Source organism: Phymastichus coffea, unplaced genomic scaffold (genome assembly GCF_024137745.1).
Source record: "Phymastichus coffea isolate CEN01 unplaced genomic scaffold, Cenicafe_Pcof_1.1 PCOF00043, whole genome shotgun sequence".
In the NCBI taxonomy this organism is placed as follows: Eukaryota; Metazoa; Arthropoda; class Insecta; order Hymenoptera; family Eulophidae; genus Phymastichus; species Phymastichus coffea.
The window spans coordinates 1,856,685-1,876,251 of NW_026706854.1; the positions used below are offsets into that span (position 1 = coordinate 1,856,685).

Here is a 19,567-nt window from a genome sequence, read left to right on the forward strand (position 1 = left end):
AATATCGCGCGCACCGCCGACGCACAATCGCATACTTGCACGCACGAGTTTGAGTTCAGGAGCGTATACAACGACACGTGTCTGTGATGCGAGTTTTCGCCGACAACCGCAAGCGCATGGAAATTTCGCAGGAATAACGGCCGAGAGAGCGTCGGGCAAGGCCGACCGGCAAGAGGAGAAGCGTCGTCGCACTGTTCCCCGCCGAGACAACGGTGCAGGGAGCTGCGTTGGATTCGCCTCGACGACCGTCGTCCCGGACGGACGTTACGGCCGGACGAGAAAACTACCAAATCGCCCGTTCCTCTGCCGTTATTGCGCACCCGAGCGCTTAACCTGTAATCCGCAAGTTCGTTACAAGGGTGCGAGGAGTTAGCAGCGGCCGATGATTCGGCGTGTGCACATAGGCACGCGCGGGCAGCAGCGGGCGGAAGAGTATTTTTGTTGCGGTCGACCAAGAGTGAGGCGCTTGTCGTCTTTGTATTTTATAGGGCCCGTCGCCCGTGCCGGACGCGGGCGGCGCGTCGCCCTGTAAAACAAGGCCCAATAAAGTGACAGGCTATTAAATTCTCCTCGTTGTCATTCACCCCCACACCCACGACCATCCGTCTGTCGCTTTCTTTACTTGTGCTTGCCGCGATCTTCGCGCTTATTCGATCAATGGCACACTTTGCGCGGTCACGCACCGAGTGACGTCTTTGCGCGTGCAGGTGGTCAATTTCAGGTTGAAGTGCGCGGATCGCTCAACGCCCGTCGCCTCGGTCGCAGCGGCGAAATCGCGTAGGCAGCAAGAAAGCGGCCCGTTCGGCCACGCGCACGCGCGATACGCCGCCGTTGAATCATCGCACAGCGAGCGAGCGCAGAGGAGAGGGGACACGGCGACATGCTAGCGCTCCAGGGCCTCGTCGACGCTCAGATTGGTTACCGACGCGCCGCAGGTTCGACGCGCGCCTCGTTCTCCCTTTCTCGAGCCGACGGTATTTCGTTATCGGCGCCGACGATGGCCGAGAGCAACGGGCGCAACGCGAACGGCGACTCGAAGGACAGGTACACCGAATATAGCCCGGCGTTCAACCGCGTTCTCGCACGTGTCGCCAGTTCGGGCGTCGCGATCCAACTCACACCCGTGATCTCTTGCGAATACGCGCTTGCAGGACCGACGGCGGCCTAGTGCATCTGCAAAATCGGAACCTCCAGTCGTTGGACCAGGACATCCTCTACCATCTGTCGCTCGGCACGCGAAGCCACGACCTCGTCGAGATGTTTGGCGACGTGAAGGTAACGACAAACTTGTACTCGTTCCCGTGGCGACTTGCGCTCGGCTGATATCGGGCTATCGCATTACGCGGCATCTATCTCGAGTCGGTGCGCAAGAGATAAGGCGCCACGTGACCGCACACGCGGACTCGAGAGCAATAAGTCCTAGTAACGTGCATGCAACGGAAAAGATAACGAAGGTCACTGCGCGTTACAAGCGTCGCAGTGTCGCTTGGCTGTTTTCTTCCATCTCGTTTACTCTTCGGATTTGCACGCTCGAGCGGCACGGCTGGCTGAACGAGTTGTTCTTCTCCTTTGGCAATCGCACAGTTCGTGTGCATGGGCGGCTCGGCGAAGCGAATGGAGCACTTCGCCGACTACGCGATGAGTCAGCTCGCCGACGTTTTCCCGGCCGGCACCGTCGTGCAGGACTTGCAGGACCACTCGCACCGATACTCCATGTACAAAGTCGGCCCGGTACTCTCCATAAGCGTAAGCGCTCGCTATGCCGAGAACCGTGCTCAGCTTCATCAAGGCTCACCTCCGCAACGTCGCGCGTGTCTTTTACAGCACGGCATTGGCACGCCATCCTTGCAGATTCTCCTGCACGAGGTGATCAAACTGATGCATTACGCCCGAGTCAAGGATCCGGTGTTCGTACGAATCGGCACCTCCGGCGGCATCGGCGTCGAACCAGGCACGGTGGTCGTGTCGGATGGCGCCGTCAACGAACTGATGGAGCCTTACCACGAACAGGTAACTTTACCCTCCTCGCCGTATCCGTCCATCGTTAGTTGCCTTTGTTCGACACAATCGTCATCGACCATCGCTCAACCAGATCACGTTCCAGCGAAATCCTCGATAGCGCGCAGTTCGGACGAAAATGCCAGAGCGCGGTGCCGAGTGTGCGCGCTAAAAATGCAACGTTAACGTATAACGCTCCGCGCGCGCGTGTGCGCGACTGCCGCGCCAAAGCGTACAACTGACAAATTGCAGGCGGTGTGCGGTAAGATGGTCAAGCGATCGACCAAATTGAATCAAGATCTGGCTCGCGAGATAAGAGATCTTCGGCGACAGAGCGACGAGTTTCAAGTGGTCAACGCCAAGACTATGTGCGCGATGGACTTTTACGAAGGCCAAGGCCGACTGGACGGTGCCTTTTGCTACCACACGGAAGAGGATAAGGTGCAGTACCTGCGGGAGCTTCACAAAGCCGGTGTTCGAAACATCGAGATGGAAGCCACGTGTTTCGCCGCCGTCACTCATCTGGCCAGCATCAGATCGGCCATCGTGTGCGTCACTTTTCTCGATCGATTCAAGGGCGATCAGGTGCGTGTCGATGTAAGCATTGGCGAACGGTCAATTTCATGATTTTATTTATTGCCAGGTTTGCCCGCCGAAAAGTGTGCTGAGCCAGTGGGAGGTGAGGCCGCAAGAAATCGTTTGTCGCTTTATAAGACGGCATCTACAGTCAAGAACAAATTAATCTTTTCTTTGCTTACATTATTCTTTTATACTTAAAAGACTAATCGCGCGAGTCTAGATATATGAATTGTAGAAATGAAGGCACAATAAATGTGTTAATTTTATTTAAAGATTTATTATGATTTATGTGAACAAAATATACAGGTCGGTATAAATATCGTACGAATTGTCGATAGCACAGATCCTTTTATTTTTAGATAACAAATACTGTCTTGTCGCACATTATCGAGTCTTTATTAGATCATTTTTTTATTCTCTCTCTCTCTCTCTCTCTCTCTCTCTCTCTCTCGCTCTTACTCTCAATTTTGGTTTCGAAGCGCTAATTTGGAAAATCAGATCTCGCAGATAAAGTAATTGTATTTATTATTGTAATCGATCACTAGTGTCATTAATTATCTCTCACACTCATCACGTAACACTTCTGTCTTGATATAGTAAAGTAATAATTATCGTTATAATATCAGAAAAATTGGGACTTTTTTAGATTATGTAGTATGAGTTTCGAATACGTACGTTATACAATCGAAGCGATATTTCGTTTTTTTTTTGTTCGTTTATGGCTATGAAGTAAGCGATTCTTTTTTTCATAAGCATGCAGATACAAAATTCATTGAAATGCCATAATAAATATGATGATCGATGTATATCGTGTCAACAAAGTAACAATTTATTGCTTACAAAAAATAGCGTAGAATATTGAAAATCATGTGGGTTTCATATAGTCAACGCAAAATATTAAAATGTTTTAAAAATTGTGAATCACGTCAAAAAGTAAACAGTCTTTACTTTTTTCAAATATTTTTTTTTTGTACACCAACCTATCTGATAAAAATTTTGATAAACTATTTTCAATAAAATTTGTATCTCTTGAACAAATTATTTTTAAAACATTTTTCCCGCATTATTATAATTTTATAACATAGAAATATAAAATTCATATATCACTGGAAAAAAATCTTAAACTATAATAATTATGTATAGTTATGGCTAATATCACAAACTATATATAATATCGCATATATCTCAGTAAAAATAATAATAGTAATAATGAAAATAATAAATAACAGTGTGAACGTTTTGCAAGGTATCTCCTACGAAGTTGGATGCACACTGAAAAATCTTCCACATATACGAAAGTAGTAATTACGTGCTTACATGCTAGGTTTACACAGTATTTCTTGACTTTTTTAAACAAAAAGTATCATAATATCAACGGCTATATATTCAAAAAATTTTTCAGTGTAACATATCTTTTAGTCATACAGAGTACTCGAGCGATTATTAGTGATGACTTTGCGGTTTTGGTTACAAGTGTCATTCATGAAAATTGTATCTCTCTGTTCCGTCGATGGCTGATCCGTTTTTCATGAGTAATGCAAGGCAAATGCGATTTTATAGTTAGTGCACTATCGATAAAGCCTAGAGCTAAGATGAACAGATTCTCCGAGAGTGCGGAAACAACAGAATACAAAGGCATTTGTTGCCTCGATGATTGAATTGCGCGATTTGATAGACACACATAATGTAATGTATATATGTCAATACGTATACATATACATACATACATATGTGTGTGTGTATGTGTGTGTGTGTGTATATATATACGGACGGCCGATTACCTAGTAATATAACTACATATTCGTTAAAGTATGCACTCGCCGGCCTTGTTGATATTCCTTCGATTATTACATGAAGTTGCATCTGGATACTCGAAAAAAGATATCGTTAGTCTCGAACGCGAGTTGCTTTTCTTTTCGGATGAAGATTGTTGTCCGGTTCCAAATCTCACGTGTGATCGCGCAGAAGGAACAAAAGAGAAACGATATCGCGGACCAGGGAGGCCTGAGAATTCCATCGAGATGGAAACCATTGAATGCTCATACTTATGTCGTCGATTGTGGCAGGTGACGGTGTACGGTGCTTTCTTGTAGATTCGCGGGAAGCGTGCTCATGGAAAAGCGTGATTTTCGCGTTGTGCGGTAAAATTCTCGGTTTCTTTTTTTTCTTTTTTATAAAATTCCATAAAAAACATTGGTTAGACCATCGGATAATTTGTCGCACCCAATCGCTTTAGTTCGAGGCCTTGGCGAAAACGAATAAATAACTAGATCGATATAGAGTGGTGTCGCTTTGCGCAACGGTACTCAGATGCTGAGAACCCGTAGGAATGTGCCGTGTATCGTAAAACATTAGTTTACTGTTGTCTTCTTCTTAACGTTGTGTTATTAATTGTTAAAACTGCATACTCTGCTCTACGTCTTCTAGCCGTGTAACAACGAAAATCTATGCTCGGGCAGTTCTGTATATGTAATAAATCGTCTAGGAAAACTTGGACGTCGCTTCATTCGCGCCTGGGGGCGTTTGTTCTGTGAACCTTACCAAACGAAACATGGTTTTATCCTTCAGCTGCGTACTCGTATAGTTTTGATTATTCGTAAAATGACTGTAGCTCTTAAAGACTGGAAATCGTAGCTTAACCTTCGCAAGATATATAGACTTGAACTAATATGCTGGCAATAATTGAAGTTTAGACATTGTCAATGTTGCGTAATTTTAGAAACGAGCGGCGATGTATCGGAGAACTGTGCAAGGTGCGCCTCGTCGTTTGTTCCGAGCCATACGCTCATACTGATAATTGGCGTTTACGAAAGAGCCGCTTTCGGACACATTCCGGCCGCGGAGGCAAACTCACTCCGGAGTACAACGCGACGCGCCTCGAAAGCCCGCGCTCGTTTGGCAACCGTCCGCGCGTGCTCCCTCGCCTAATCGCGGATGAGGAATACTTGATTTCGCTGGGGAGAGCGACTTGTCCGAAGCGTAGCGGCGACGGGCGCTCCCGTTAGCCGGTGAACCGATCGAGCGCGTCGCGCTAACAGCCGACGAATCCCCCCGCCAGCCGACGGGACGAGCGTCCCCGCAATGTCAGACGGCTGGCTTTTGGCACGAGTATTATTACGCACGCAGAGGCGAGATTTGGCTACGAAAACGCGCTCTAGGAAATGCGAACGGCCAACGGATCGCGCGCGCGCATACAATTAATACAACGTATTGTCCGACTTACCCGTTGATGCGAGCTTCGCGCTCGCCAGCTCCCTCGGCAAACGCGACGTTTCGACGACGGAGCAACGATCAACGCAGAACTCTTTTTCCTCGTTTGCCTTTCCACTCGATCTGCTCGCACGCGCATATGTACAAGACTAGGACTCCTTACGAGTAAACAGTGTTCAGGCCCGCGGTTTTCTCCTTCTCTTCCGCGCGGTTTCTCTGTCGCACATCGGCGGAGGAATGGTGGTGTGTGTGTGGGGGGCGGGGGGAGGGGGACTGACGCACGCACACGCACTGGAAACGTTCACTTCGGTAGGCTTTCTTTCTCTCTCGCTCCGGTTGATTCGACGACATTGCACTGCTGGTGCCGTGGGCTCGAGGCGCGGGAGGCCTGTCATCCGAGCGGCTCGTCCGGAAGGACTATGCTGACGGACTTGCGCTGCGGCGCCGGCACGGCGTTCGCCTCCGGCTTGGTCGGGCTGCTCGGGTCGGACGACGATATCGCCTCTTCGCTCAGCTTGGGCAGGCTACCAGACAGCGGCCTGGGAAGGAGCTGACGGTTGGGATCGGAGCGTGCGACAGCGACAGCCAACGAGTCGTACCTGTGCTGGGTGGGCGGTGTAGGCGTTCTCGACAGCGGGAAGCTCGCCACCTCCCTGCTGACGGACAGCGACCTGATGGAGCCGAAGGTCTGGTCGGGCGAGAGGTTGCCACCCGCGCCAATCTGCATACCGCTGCTGGAACGCACGCGAAGGCTTGCTTGGTCATCAGGCGGAGCGAGCCGGCGATCGATCCGAGCTCACCTCGGATCGATCGGGTACGTATAGCTTGCGCGAGCGCGCGCTCGGCGAGGTGCCAGCGTTGGCGGCGCGCGGACATACCTCATGGATCCCGAGGTGACGAGGAACGGCATGGGCGTCGGGCACGGACTCAATGGCGAACTGCTCAGCGAGCTCCTAGTGCTGCTCAGCGCCGAGTGCGGGCACTGCGGCGGGCCCAGGCGTGGGTTGGCCAGCTTGCCGCCGGCCGTCCGCTGCGGCGAGCCTCGGGCGCCGCGCAGACACGGGATCTTGGTCCAGCCGTTGGCGTGTTTACCTGCGGCGCCAGACCGTCCAGCTGGATCAGCCTCGTCGGCGTGCCTCCGACTCGCGCCGCCATCGATCGGTTCGGACTCGCGCTCTCCGCTGTCCGCGTCGGATGGCGGAATCGAATCGCGCCTCGTCGTAATTTATTCACGCGCCGCCCGCGGCCGCGCGAACGGTGCCGCGTGCTGGTTTTCTTCTTGCTGCGCTTGGTCGCGCGAGCCTGGTTTTCAGCGCGCCCGAGATTCGCAATCGACGCCGCTCGGCCGCCTGCCGCTCTCGTCGGAGGGGCCCCGCGCTCGGCAACTGCGACGCGCCGGCCACGGTACCTCGCCTCGCGCTCCGCGAGTCGCGGCGTCGGATCCGGGCGGACGGAGCGCGCCGCCGACGTCTCTCGCCCAATTAGTCAGCGTCGAGTGGCCTCTTTCCCGCTTCTGTCCGTCCACCTCGCGTGCGGTTTATTTCTGGGGGGATGAGAGCTCGCGAGCTCGCACGGCCCGCGGCCCGGGTCTGTTTCGTCGCGCGTTCGCCCGCGGCCGACTTCGAGCTCGCGTCGAATCCGAACGCGATAGCTGATCTTGTAGTGCGCGCGAGGCAGCGACTCGCGCTCCACAGCTACTTCGACTGGCGATCCCGGCCAGCTGAAACACTGTCCTCGCGCGTACGCCAGAGCGAAATGCTTACCCATCATCTTGGCTCCGTGAGCAGGACTGAGCGGATAGAAGTCGCCGTGCAGCGGACAGTGGAATCCGACGCGCCTCTCGCGTCGCCTCGCTCGCCTGGTGAGGGCGCACAGAAGAGCACCGAGGGCCAGCATCAGCGCGCCCACGCATATGCAGATCGGCCCGAGGACCCTGGAGTTGCCCGTGAAGGCGATCCGCGCCGCGTACGAGTCCTTGTCCTCGTCCTCGCCTGGACCTCTGTACGACGCCGCTGTTTGCCCAGAGAACCAGATCGGAAGCACTTTAGTCAGTTGGCGAGGAAACAAAGAGAACGAAAGGAAAACAGCCTCGCGTGTCGATCGCGCCGCGACAACGCTCGGTTTGTCATCTGCGCCGACAAATCGATTGACAAGCAACTCTCGTCCGTAAACAGTCTCGATGCAAATGACTTATTCATGGAGTTGGCTCGGCGCGCGAACGACGTCACGTCCGTCTGGTCGTGGAAATTCAAGTGACTTGCTCATCTCGATGTCTGTATGGAAGTGTCACGTTCCATCGTGCGCGTCCGTGCGCAACCGAGTGGCTCGATCAATCGGGAAAAACGCGCTTTCGGAGGGCTAGGGCTCGAGTGGCTCACCGGTGAGAACGGCGCCGACGAGGACGAAGAGAAAGCCAAAGGCGGGCAGGGCGAGCTGACAGTTGGCCGCGACGACGACGCCCGCGACCATGAGGCCACCCTCGATCTTCTCCACACGCAGCCGCGACAGCATCGCCGGACATGTCAGTTTGGCCCTCAGTCTGCCGCCGTTGCCGGCTGTCGCCGATATGCCGTTGGGGGTTGGGCCAGCGTCCTCCGCTGATGCGTTGCAGGGCCTGCCAACAGCAACGACCACCATCGCTGAGTCGTCGGCCGGCGAACGAGGCTGGCGACGCCGCGCGACTCGCTGCCCGGCGTTGCGTCACTAGGCAGCGCTTGCAACGCGCCGCGCGTCGGCGAGCCAGCCAATCGTCGTCGGCTTCGATCGGCGAGCCGGCGCGGATCGCGCAGCGAAGATGCTGCTGCCGCCTGTGCGCGGGCGCATCGGAAAATTATCAGGCGTTACGCAAGAGCAGCGCGATAAACGACCTCTGTCCCGCCAGCGCCGCCGCGAGCGAACGACCTTTCGCGATCGAACGACGACGGCGGTGGCGCGAACTCGTTAGCGCCACTGCAGCGCGCCGTTCTCGCTCGCGCCTCCGCTCTTCCGGTGCCCGGCGTCCGAAACCCGCGTCGCCTTCGCCGCCTCGTGCTCGACGCTTCCGTTCCTCTCCGCGCGTGGGGCCAACTTGGGGGGCCGAAGGCCGCGAGTGTCCAAGTCGCGGCGGACGAAACGACGACGGCGAGAGCGCGGAGTGGGAGCGAGCGATCGAACGAAGCTGGGTCGCGCGCCTACGGCTAATTGAATCGACGAGCAACACGGCGGTGGCCTGCCGGATCAACAGCCTCGCGGAAACCACACGTCCGCGCGCGGCTTTAACGGGAACTGCGCCTCTCTCCGCGGTCCTCCGCGCTAGCCGAAGCTCTCCCGCGCGACTCCCGAAAAACGGCGGCACTTTCACAGCGGCACTTTCACAGCGGCAAATCGGCACGGACGCGCCGTGCGGAGAACAAAGGAAAAGAAGGAAGACAAAAACTCGGCCTGCCGTTAGGCGCGAGTTCGACGACTTCTTTGTTCGCCGCGAGCGCGGCGATCCTTTCGCGAGCTTATCATCCGACGAGGAATCGCGCGTGCGTCGAGCGACAAAGGCTCGCGCTCGCGGCCTACAACCGTGCGCAATCAATGCCGATGACTGTTCGGAACTCTGGGAAACGCTGCCGGCGCGACGCCGCGCTTTCTCTCTTTCTCCGTGACGCGCGCGACGCCAATTGCCGCGGAACGACGACGACGACGACGACGGCGACGTTCGCGCCGTGACCTCCATTTACCTCCGTTTACCGGGGCTATCGACGCGTGCTCTTTCGCCGCCAGCTGCATAGCTGCAGCTTCTCGACAGCCGCACTTATTCGGTACTCGGCGGTGCGACTTGGCCGGCTCGCCCGGGGACGGACTCCGTCGCTGGAGCTCGCGTGGTTCTGCGCGCGACCGCGGGCGCGGAGGGTGCTTTCTTCGGGAACGCTCCGGCGACGGTGCCCGGCTCTCCGCTTCGACCTCATCGCGACCGAGAGGAACATCATCTTGCCTGCGGCGCGGCTGACGCGCGCCAATAATTAAGCAGCCGTCGCCTGCCGTTAATGGAAGCTTGCAAAGCGACTATTATCCAATCCTCGGCGGCGACCGAACGCGGCGCGCCATTGACTTTTTACCAAGCGAGCGCGCTGCTGGCAAATTCGCAAAGTGTGCAACTCGCGCGCTACTCCTCATTTTTCTTCACCGACGCACCGAAGAGAACGACCAAAGTTCAAGGCTCTATCCGAGCGCATGCATATGTTCCTTTTTTTACATAACTGAAAGCGTTTAGTTATATCTGCCTGCTCGTCATACTTTTTTTTTTTTTTTTTTCTTTTCATTGTTGCATAAATCAGCACAAGTGCGAGCGAGCGCGCGAGCGAGAGAGGATAAGAACAATTGGCGCGTTCCCCCTCGCTGCAGCCAGCCGCGCTCTACAAAGGTCGTTGCAATTTACCCACCTCGCGAGTCCACCGCCGCGTTCCTTGTCGAAGCTGCTGGCATGGTTGAAAGACGTCCCGTACGTCATGGCTTCGCCTCAGCCACACTCACACACACGTGCACGCACAGCTACAGCGCGAACAACGAACGAGTGCAACGACCGCTCTTTCTCTTTTTCTCTCTCTCTCTCTCCGTCTCACCAAGTGTAGCAGCACGATAACATGCGGAGAGAGAGGCAGAAGTGCAAAGACTGCTGCTGCACGCAACACGCCGCCAGGAGCGAGCTGCTGGCGCGCCGCGCTGCTCCTCCATACGGCGCTCGGCTGCCGACTAGCGCAGCGCCGAAGCTTCGCCTGTGCGCCGCAGCGACGCCCCCTGGTCGCGCTCGTCGTGACGCCAACGCCGCGCAAGGCGGGGAGGGGGGAGGGTGGCAGCTATCGGATTTTTCTCTCTATCTCTCTTGCACGCGCACGCACACGCACACAATGACACGCGCGCGCAGAGCAAGATCTCTCTCGCTCGAGGAGCGCCGCCGACTTTCTCTATCCTTTGGAGCAAGAGCTTGGGATCGGAGGTGCGTTCGCGCGTTTCGCGGGCGGACGAAGTGTCGGACGTATCGGATCGAGCGAGCAGTCAGTCCACCGGGAACATGGAGTCCTAGAGTCCTGGACCGAAGTAGAGAGAAAGCGGCGCAGGCGCAGTGAATGCGAGCAGCAGCGCGCACCGGCATCTCTCTCTCTCTCTCTCTCTCTCTCTCTCTCTCTCTCTCTCTCTCTCTCTTCGCTCTACGCGCTACGTTCGCCAGATCGACCAACGCAATAGACATCATCCTCGCTCGACGTCGATGAGGGATGATCGCGATCGCCAGCGAAGCGTTATATCGACGCCGTGCAGGGTCTCGTTGTCGTTTTGCTCGTCCGCGCGCGAGCGGAGGCTCGCATGTCCACTGGATTTGCAGCCGTGGCTCGCGCGCAGTTGCGAAAGTGCATCGACGAAGCCGCAGCCGCCTGCCACTCTCTCCGCGTCGACTACTGCAGTTGTTTGGCTGCCTCTCGCGCGTCACGGAACTGGCATCCTCGCTCTTGGCTGTCGAAAGCTTTTCGCTTATACTTCCAAAACTTATTCGGCGGACGATACTCTTGAACGCGAAAACCTGGCGACTCTCGACGTCGAACGGCTTTGCATGCGAGGAGGCGAGAATGAACAAAAAGCTCGCGCGCGCTTTCGTGGAATATCTCGGTAGGAGCGAGCTGATTCCACGTTGTACGAGGCATCATTAGTTTTTTTTTATTAATCATCAGAGCTTTCCTCAAACGGGAACGAAAGTTGAAAAAGTTCTTGCGTAATAAAAACGAGAATTTACGATGGTTACTGTTACGAAAATAATCACGCGACGGCTCCAGTTACAGCTTTGTCAATTCTCTGACACTTTTTCATCTAGAAAATTCAAACCGACATTGCCCGGAGAGCTCGGGCTAGGTCTACTCATCCGGCCCTTGATTGTCGTAGCAAACAGCTAGCCTTTGCCTCTCGTGCTTGGTCGCTCCGCAGCGTGTGGGGGGGTCTGTCAAAGAGCAGGAATAGTCGGCTCTCCCGGACGGCGCCCGTCGTCGGATGCCACTCGACGCGTCATCGCGCTCGCACGCTGACTGGGACCTACAGTAACGCTCCGGTTGTTCTCTCGCCTTGCTTTCGACGCCTGGGAAAAGTGCACGCGTGCGTGCTCGACTGCACGACGCTTCCCACGAACGAAGCTCTAGCCGAGACCTGCGTACTGCCGATCGGTGCCCCGATAGAAAACGCGGGAGCCATCCTTGGGACTTCTGTCGCGATGTCAGGCGCCACGTGATCCAATGGGCTTCGCTTGCCCAAACTGTCCACGACATCCGCCTCCTTCCTACGTAAACACGTCGATATCCTTTAGATGATGGCATCAGCATTATCGAGCGTAGCGAGCTTAGAGTCAGCGTCGGCGTATTTCGGCTATTAGCCTCTCTCGAGCGCCGCGCGAGTCCGACTCAAATATAGAAATCCCTTTCGGTGTCGCTCTCCGACGACGCGCGACATCACGCAACGACCGAGCGTAGCTTCGCTATTCTCGGACGACGCTCGAACGGCGTCACTCGGCACAATTCGATCGCCGGACGTGACGACTGCTCAAATTTATCGCAAGGTCGCGGCCTTGATGAGCGCGCCTTTCGGCATTTGCATACAGAGGCACGCCGCAGGCGAACGGGCACGCGACTCTCGGCCACGACGACGATGGGCACGAGACACGACTGGCACCACCTCGCGCGCGCGCGCGCGCTTCTTCGCGTGTTCGCCGAGCGTCGCGATGGATTTGTACTACTTACGGCAGCGCGGCTCGGCGAGGGCAGCTGCGACTCGCCGCTGGAGCTGAATTGCACGATCGATCCCGCGCGACTAATTAGCCATACGCGATCGAGCGCGTTATGTACTCGCGTCGCAGAAGCCCGCGCGCGCGCTACAGATACCGCGCGTCGCTCGCGCCGTCGGAAATATTCCGCGCGCTCGGTTCCTCGCTCGCTCGATCGCCGCCGAGGAAAAAACTCGGGCGCCGCGAACGCGGGAGCAATTCGCGCGCATGACGGCGGCGTAAATCACGCGGCGAGATAAGCGGCTGCGCGAGTCGCTGCGCGAAAACGCATCCGCGTGCGAGGGAGAGCAGCGCCTTTCCCGCCCGCGAGCGCGCGCGCGAGAAGGGCGGACGAGAATAGGGTTCCGCGGGTCCGTCGTCGCGCGAGCGCAGCCTTTGCGCGAAGGGCGAAGATGACGCGCGATTTTCGGCAATCAAACAATGCATTGGTTGTGTTGAACGGCGCTTTATTGAGCTACGATGAAAGAACACAATGTGATTGTGAGGTACGGGGATCGCTGCGTAGCGAGAGAGAGCGGACCAAAGCGGAAGTGCTTTTGCACGAGGCACGGCGGCGTCGATCGCAGATTGCGGAGCGCTGGAAGGGCTGCTCGCTGACGCCTCTCCCTTTCGCAAGCTCGCTGACCTACATGCCATGCAGCCGGGCGTCGACCCTTCGAAAGCCGCGCTTTTCGCTTGCGAGGCTTCGTTATGTGCGTCTGTCTCTCTGTGGACTTGTTTCACAATGTCTCATTATATTAATCAGCTTTTCCGGCCGCGATGGCTTTTCGTTCTGGAAAAACGAACTTTCAACGAGGGACCGTAATAACTTGCAATCACGCCTAGCGTTTTTCTACAATTAACATTAGCTACTCGCAGCGACGCTAAACTTTTTCGCGAAAGCGACAAGATGAAAGTAACTAGGCGAGTTAATAAATGAGTGCCTTTCAAGATTATACTCGCGTGGTCGTGAACCAAAAACTTACAATTAAGGCTAAATTACCGTCGTGTTCACGATGCAATTAAAGTAATTAATAAAAAGTACGAAGAGTTGACGAGGATGTGAATGAAAGTAATTAATTTCTTTGAGTGGAATGGTACGAGTATAATGACACGAAAGCCGTTGAATTGCGAAGGGAAAGTTGAATCGGCACGAAGCAGAGCGGGAGAGAATCAATGGCAGAGATCTTACACGTGCGAGAGAGGAAAAAAAGCGGCGAGTTAGAAGCATCGATTCCAAGCGAAAGTGCCGCCGCCGATCCACCACCAGACCTCGAAATTGACCCACTTGACGAAGATGCAGGCCCAAACAATTTTATTGAGCGTCGCGGCGACGTCGAGCAGGTCGCGCTCCTCGCACTTGCCAGCGAGTAGATCGAACAGCTTCGCCGACAACATCGTTCGTTCGTCGAGTCGCCCGCGGTCCGACTGAGCGCAAGTCGCGTCGGTTGCCCAACGCGCAAGCTTTATCATTGCGAAACGCCATCGAGTGCCCCGACTATTTTTGCTCGGCGTTGACGACTGTCCGGTCGCCGAATCGGGCCGCTGGGCGATTCCCGCCTGGCATCGACAGCGCCGAGCGCGACGCCGTACTGTACGCGCTCTCTCTCATCTCGCTACGATGCACTTTCATCTACCAACGAACGTGTGCTTTTCTTGCGATGGCCTCTTCTCTTTGCCCCTGGCTCGACCAGCTTATTCCGAAAGTATTTTCAATGCAGCGTGCACCTACGAATTTCGCTTCGCGAGAGCGAACCTATATTCAAAGCCGAAAAAAAAAGAAACAACCAATTTCGAACAATTTTCATCCTCTAACTCGCCTACGCTCCGAAAAGCATGCCCCTCATCCATCCTAACTATCTACGACCGGGCTATATATAAAGTTTTGGGGGCCGTGCAGCACCGCGATTCATACCGGCGGATGTGCACAGGCAGAATTTGCATGCTGCCGCACGCCACGTACACGTCCATCTCTCTCGTCCTGCGCCGCCACACACACGCGCGCGCGCGCGCGCGCCTCGACTGCGAATCGATACGGCAGTCACAATGTCGAGCGAGCATTTCGGCCACGATGGAAAATAGACCGCGCGAGCGCACCTTCCGGCAATAATCTCGAGGACGAGTGCCACTACTTTCGCGTGGAAACGGAGTTCTGTGCATTGGAGGTACGCGCGCGCGCGCACCCACTCGAGAAAGCTCCGGCGACCTTGGCAGTCGGGGAAAGCCCACTCGGGAGAGGGTGGCCGTGTAATCTCCGAGCACGCAGAGTAGCATACACTTGTACGCACGCACACGGCAAATAGACAAGGGGGCGGAGGGGGCGGGTGATCCCGATATCACATTGACGCCTGTGCACGGATCCGGAATACACGGAGTGGGGAGTCTGCGCAAAATCAATAGATAGGCTCTCTCGGTGTCTTCCAATTAAGCCGGCGCGTAGCTCCTGAGCGATCGCGGCGGGGGCTGCCAACCGCGCGGAGGACGTTACGTCACAGGCCTGTCGCACGCGGCACGGCAGAAAAACACAATCGATCGCGGGAATTCGGCGGCGTCGCGCCATTGCTCCCGGAGGCGGCGCGGATCGCCGCCAAGCCGGACAAGCGGATCACTCACATGGGGGCAGGCTTGAGGCACCTGCGCACCTCCTCCTCGGTGTGCTGCTGGGCCATGGGCAGCCGGCGACCGGTGCGGCGCTCAAGCCGGCCTCATCGCGCCGCCGCCGCGCCGCCGCCGTCGCCGCCGCCGCCGCCGCTCGACCTCCGCTGCGACTGCTCGGCCGCCAGCAACGACACCGTCTCCCGCGCGCTCCCCGGCATCTGGACTCGCTCTCGCTTCGCCACCGAACCGCGCACTCCGCCACTCACGGCTGCTCTGCGACGCCGCGGCCAGCAGCTCGGCCGGCCTTCGATCCGCGCGAGCTCTCGGCGGCGCCGAGACCAGCCCCGGGGAGGGGAGCGCGCACCTACGCGCGAGAGACGCGGGCGCGCTTTACGTAACCGCGACCGTGCTGGCATCTACCTCGGGGCGCCGCTGCTTCTCCGCGGGGACCGCTCGGAGCCGCTGCCCGCCGAGGCCGCGGCAACGGGTCTCAAAGTGCGTCTGGAGCGCGGCCAAGCGACGAGCTCGCGCGACCTCGACCCCGAAACATGCTTACGGCCGAATGTTTTTCACCCTGCCGCCGCGTGGCCAACGAGAACAGAGCTACTCAATTATGGAGCTCTGTAATCCGACTGATTTGGAGAAGTAGGCGAACGAAAGCGATCGGCTCCGTTTAAAATTGAGCCGGCTATTCACCGTCATCGATCCACCGCTTGTATACTTCTGTTCAGTGCACGAGCCTCGCTCGCTCTGTCTATCGAGCAACCGTTATATGATTCTTCGGTTGACACGCAGTCAAATCACTCCACCTGATTTATCGAATTTCGCTCATTGCTTTTATTGAATTGCCGTTTTGCTCGTCGATACAAAAGACGCTTGGAAAATCACATTCGTACATGTACTCTGCACAAAAAGGTATAATAATGAGATTCGACGCTGTTGTTCGATAATGAGCTTTGATAACTCTTACAAAGGTATTATTATGCAACGAAAACCATTGTGCAATCCCAGTTGGATTTTCATAATAAAAAAATTCAAGTCCAACACACTTTTATATCTCTAGTAAATATTAACAATAAATATATCGGACAGTATAGCTTCGTCTTTATGCAAAGAGAGCATCGATACGGAATGTGTATTGATAATTATACGCGTAGAAGATAAACGAGGTATAATAGGACTCTACGGAAAAATTTAAGCGCAGTGGCTCCGCAGCATTTAAAAAATTTGCCCGCAACCGGCAAAGCTATATATGTAACGTGAATGCACAACGTCTCGCAGACGGAGATGTAGTTATAATGTATTTACAAGGCAATAGTATTCTCAAAGAAGCATATTTTGTCGCATCGCGCGCCAACGCTACGAACAATCACTTGTCCTTCTTGGGCTCACCGTCGTCCTCCGCAACCTTCTCGCTACCGGTATCTTTCTCGTCCTCGTCCGTTTTCTCGCTGGCGTCGTCGGAGAGCAGCTTCTTCGTCTCGTCGTCGAGCAGGTAGTCAAAGTCATATGGATCGCCGCCGTCCTGGATGCGTCGCAGCTCGGTTTTCAACATGTCCAGACACTCTTGACGCTCTTTCCGCTTGCGCTCGAAGTTCTCTTTCGTCGGTGCCTTCGATCCGTCGGAAGCGGCTTCGTTGTCCTCGCCTTCGGCGATTGCCGCCGCTTCGTTGCGCTCGCACTCCGCCATGTAGCGCTCGTAGCCGTCGATCTACAATTCCGTAAGCAAATTTGATTTATTCGCGCCACGCTGTATTCGTGCGATTCGACAGCCCGCGAAGCTTCTTGAGAGCTTGGACGAACAAGGGAAAAAGAAAGAACGAAGGCGGTACAAAGGCAGAGCTGTAATGCAAAAGTAGTTTCACGTACTTTGTCCTGAAGCATAGTCTGCACGTCGTTCTGTCGCCTCATGTGACTCGGCAGCCAGAAACACGCTTGGATGAGACGCAGGAACAGCCATGCTGCACCCGCGAGTGCCAGATACGCCACCGCCGTGTAAACCATATTCACTAGATCCACCGACACCTGCTGGTAATACTTCATCACTCAACCGATCGTTCGACCGCTGTTTTCTTTTCGCTTGCCGTCGTTGTTTGCTTGGCTATCTGCAAAGGCGCATCGTTCGTCTCAGTGAGTGCTCGCTCTAGCTCTTCCTCTTTTCACATTTAGGTAGTGTCGCGATAAGGCTTATAACGTGTAAAAACTTTGTGTAAATATCAATTGGGGATTACCTCGCTCCTTGGTTTCCCTACGGCGTGCATTGGATATTAATTCCATTTCATTTTTCTTTCCTTTTGACTGTGTTTTTACCGTTTGGTGACGACGTGCGAGCTTGCTGACGTTTCGCGTTTGGCTACTTTTACATTTTATCAATGAACGAGCTTCCGTCGATTATTTATTTAACTTCGGAACACCGTTCCAAGCCAATTGCGCCTACGAACAATCAAGAATGTTCGATAAACAAGCGGCAATTATACCAACGCTGTTCATTCGCGCCCTCGAAGCGAGCGCGCGTGCTATAATGATGTTTTGATAGCCTTTGCTAATCGCGTAAGACACTCTCGAAAAACGCGATAAACGATCTGGCGCCGATAAAATAATTTACCTGCACGCGCGGTGCGCGGGGGAATAAAAGTAAATGTCCAACAATCGATGTCACACATCCATCGCCGTAATGACGCTATACTCGTTTGATGTGCAGATAAAAAACAAGGGAGGAATAACGTTTCGAGGATTGACCACTATCTGAATATTTCTTTGCCGTGACTTGCGAAACGTAAGAGCAAGGCTTGAATTATTGCTTAGCAAAATATAACGCGCGACGAGAACGTTGGCTAGCATCGTCGTCACACGAGAGGAGAGTCGTGTACGTGTGATTGTGCCGCGATGTGCATAATGTAGTTACAAAAGAATTGGCCTCTCGTAGCTGCTTTAAGGGTGACGTGCGTGACGGCCGCGTGACATGCTTATTGATCGGCAAAGCGGATGGAGCTTGGGCTTAACCATCTTTTCGCAAGTGAATGACGAATAGGAAGGTCAGATACATTCAGCGTCGAGAAATTTCGACGGGAAACAATTGCCGGACTCACCTTTCGATCACAAGCTCGCGCTCGCGAGAGCTCTCCCACGTCGTGTGCGACGGGAGTTGCGATGCACGTATGCAAACAAACAAAGTCATTGCTTTAGCGTGTGTGAATTTTGGGAAAGAAAATGTTTAGCTTTGATGATTTATTAATCGACGACTCAGTTCGGCGAGTCTATAAACGTAGACGAAAAAAGGGTATAGATGCTACGGCTTGGCTTTGCCGTTAATTCATATACCGACAACCTATCAAGCGACGATCACTTGCCGTGCACAATTTGACATTACGGGTACGCTTCATTGATTTTATAGACGCTTTGCTGCAATATTAAGCGTTGCTAAAGCTTGCATGGGCGCGAAAAGACACTTTAGAAACATTGTATTTCCTATCGCTGGCTGGAAAAAGAAAATCGTGATACACTACACGACGCTATCGACAACTAAATCGTTAGCTTACAGCGGGCCTAACCATGTCAAGACTTTTTCTCTTTGATCCACTTGCACGAGCTAAAGATTCAGCCGTCCGTAGTTATTATTTTTATTTGAATCGATTGGCCGCAAAAAGTTTGAAACGAAACCGATTTTTTCCTTCGCGAAGGAAAAATCGATTGCGGTTCCAACTTTTTGCTCGGTTGGTACTCTTTGATCGCTATAGCTTCCGTACGATAATCTCTTTTTTACTTTACAACTAGCGATATTGTAAAAGTCCTGCGATTACCACTAGTGCCTCATAGTTTCACTTAACGAAAATTCCATTGCACGAATAGTGGATTTGTTAATCGCGACAAAACCAATCTCCGGCTCTCGAATGCGAAATCGTAATTACCGGTTGATCAAGAAAAGAAAGTCAAAGCAAATCAAACGAATCTCGTCGTCGTACATTCGAAGAAAACTCACCTCAGGTCAACGAGAAGGAAGAAGAAAGCAGGTCGACTTGTTGCATTTCTCCTTGTCCGTTCGCAGGTGAATAACTCTCTCGTGTAATACGAAGCCGCCTGATGTCGACGCTCACTACCAGAACACCTCGAGTCGACTAGATGGAAAAGCGTTTGCACGGACGCGCGCACCAACGTCGGCACTCATTACTGACCCCTATACAAGTGACAGGGTGTAGTTTGTTCGGCTCGATATATGGATTGTTTTCGCATGCAGGAGAGAAAAAAAATCAGAAGCGAGACAGACCGATTTTCCAGGAGCGACAAGCCGTCAACTTCCTCATCGATATCGCTGGTTCAAACTCTTGTTTTTTCGAACTCTGATTTGTCCTTTCGTCGATTATTTATTGCTTTTGCTTCTATCGCTACGTGTCACTTGATCGATCGCTAGTAGGCAGT

At 54.0% G+C, this 19,567-nt stretch overlaps 3 protein-coding genes across 11 annotated transcripts; 1 reads left to right on the top strand and 2 right to left on the bottom strand.

The window, feature by feature from the left end:
* The first annotated feature begins 118 nt into the window (after positions 1-118).
* Positions 119-2,875, top strand: LOC131664332 (uridine phosphorylase 1-like). 2 transcript variants are annotated; one of them, XM_058935335.1, is made up of 6 exons: positions 119-1,044; positions 1,152-1,275; positions 1,585-1,746; positions 1,825-2,010; positions 2,251-2,583; positions 2,642-2,875. In XM_058935335.1, exons 1-6 carry the CDS (start codon positions 881-883, stop codon positions 2,738-2,740), a joined length of 1,068 nt encoding a protein of 355 aa, XP_058791318.1. In that variant the 5' UTR covers positions 119-880; the 3' UTR covers positions 2,741-2,875. The 2 variants fall into 2 exon arrangements, with proteins under 2 accessions (XP_058791318.1, XP_058791319.1); XM_058935336.1 differs by lacking the exon at positions 1,585-1,746.
* LOC131664334 (uncharacterized) lies at positions 2,835-12,568 on the bottom strand. Of its 2 annotated transcripts, none has more exons than XM_058935338.1 (7): positions 12,531-12,568; positions 10,197-12,073; positions 8,166-8,401; positions 7,551-7,799; positions 6,666-6,879; positions 6,387-6,518; positions 2,835-6,326 (listed from the first exon to the last, which is right to left on the bottom strand). In XM_058935338.1, exons 2-7 carry the CDS (start codon positions 10,262-10,264, stop codon positions 6,179-6,181), a joined length of 1,047 nt encoding a protein of 348 aa, XP_058791321.1. In that variant the 5' UTR covers positions 10,265-12,073; positions 12,531-12,568; the 3' UTR covers positions 2,835-6,178. The 2 variants fall into 2 exon arrangements, with proteins under 2 accessions (XP_058791321.1, XP_058791320.1); XM_058935337.1 differs by having other exon boundaries at positions 6,387-6,521; positions 12,531-12,567.
* A 3,415-nt stretch (positions 12,569-15,983) lies between these two features.
* On the bottom strand, positions 15,984-19,278 carry LOC131664256 (uncharacterized). Of its 7 annotated transcripts, XM_058935212.1 has the most exons (5): positions 19,131-19,250; positions 18,241-18,629; positions 17,383-17,584; positions 17,021-17,256; positions 15,984-16,862 (listed from the first exon to the last, which is right to left on the bottom strand). In XM_058935212.1, exons 4-5 carry the CDS (start codon positions 17,192-17,194, stop codon positions 16,521-16,523), a joined length of 516 nt encoding a protein of 171 aa, XP_058791195.1. In that variant the 5' UTR covers positions 17,195-17,256; positions 17,383-17,584; positions 18,241-18,629; positions 19,131-19,250; the 3' UTR covers positions 15,984-16,520. The 7 variants fall into 7 exon arrangements, with proteins under 7 accessions (XP_058791195.1, XP_058791194.1, XP_058791198.1 ...); XM_058935211.1 differs by lacking the exon at positions 19,131-19,250 and having other exon boundaries at positions 18,241-19,112; XM_058935215.1 differs by lacking the exons at positions 17,383-17,584; positions 18,241-18,629 and having other exon boundaries at positions 17,021-17,179; positions 19,131-19,278.
* Positions 19,279-19,567: the final 289 nt, after the last annotated feature.

Bases quoted from the DNA above. Each gene is read 5' to 3' on its own strand.
- LOC131664332 (XM_058935335.1), top strand. From the start codon at position 881: ATGCTAGCGCTCCAGGGCCTCGTCGACGCTCAGATTGGTTACCGACGC. The intron at 1,276-1,584 runs GTAACGACAAAC...GCAATCGCACAG, and splicing joins AGATGTTTGGCGACGTGAAG to TTCGTGTGCATGGGCGGCTC. The intron at 1,747-1,824 runs GTAAGCGCTCGC...TGTCTTTTACAG, and splicing joins GCCCGGTACTCTCCATAAGC to CACGGCATTGGCACGCCATC.
- LOC131664334 (XM_058935337.1), bottom strand. From the start codon at position 10,264: ATGACGTACGGGACGTCTTTCAACCATGCCAGCAGCTTCGACAAGGAA. The intron at 7,800-8,165 runs GTGAGCCACTCG...CTGGGCAAACAG, and splicing joins CGTCGGCGCCGTTCTCACCG to CGGCGTCGTACAGAGGTCCA. The intron at 6,327-6,386 runs GTACGACTCGTT...GCTCCTTCCCAG, and splicing joins ACACCGCCCACCCAGCACAG to GCCGCTGTCTGGTAGCCTGC.
- LOC131664256 (XM_058935214.1), bottom strand. From the start codon at position 17,194: ATGAAGTATTACCAGCAGGTGTCGGTGGATCTAGTGAATATGGTTTAC. The intron at 16,863-17,020 runs GTACGTGAAACT...ACGGAATTGTAG, and splicing joins AGACTATGCTTCAGGACAAA to ATCGACGGCTACGAGCGCTA.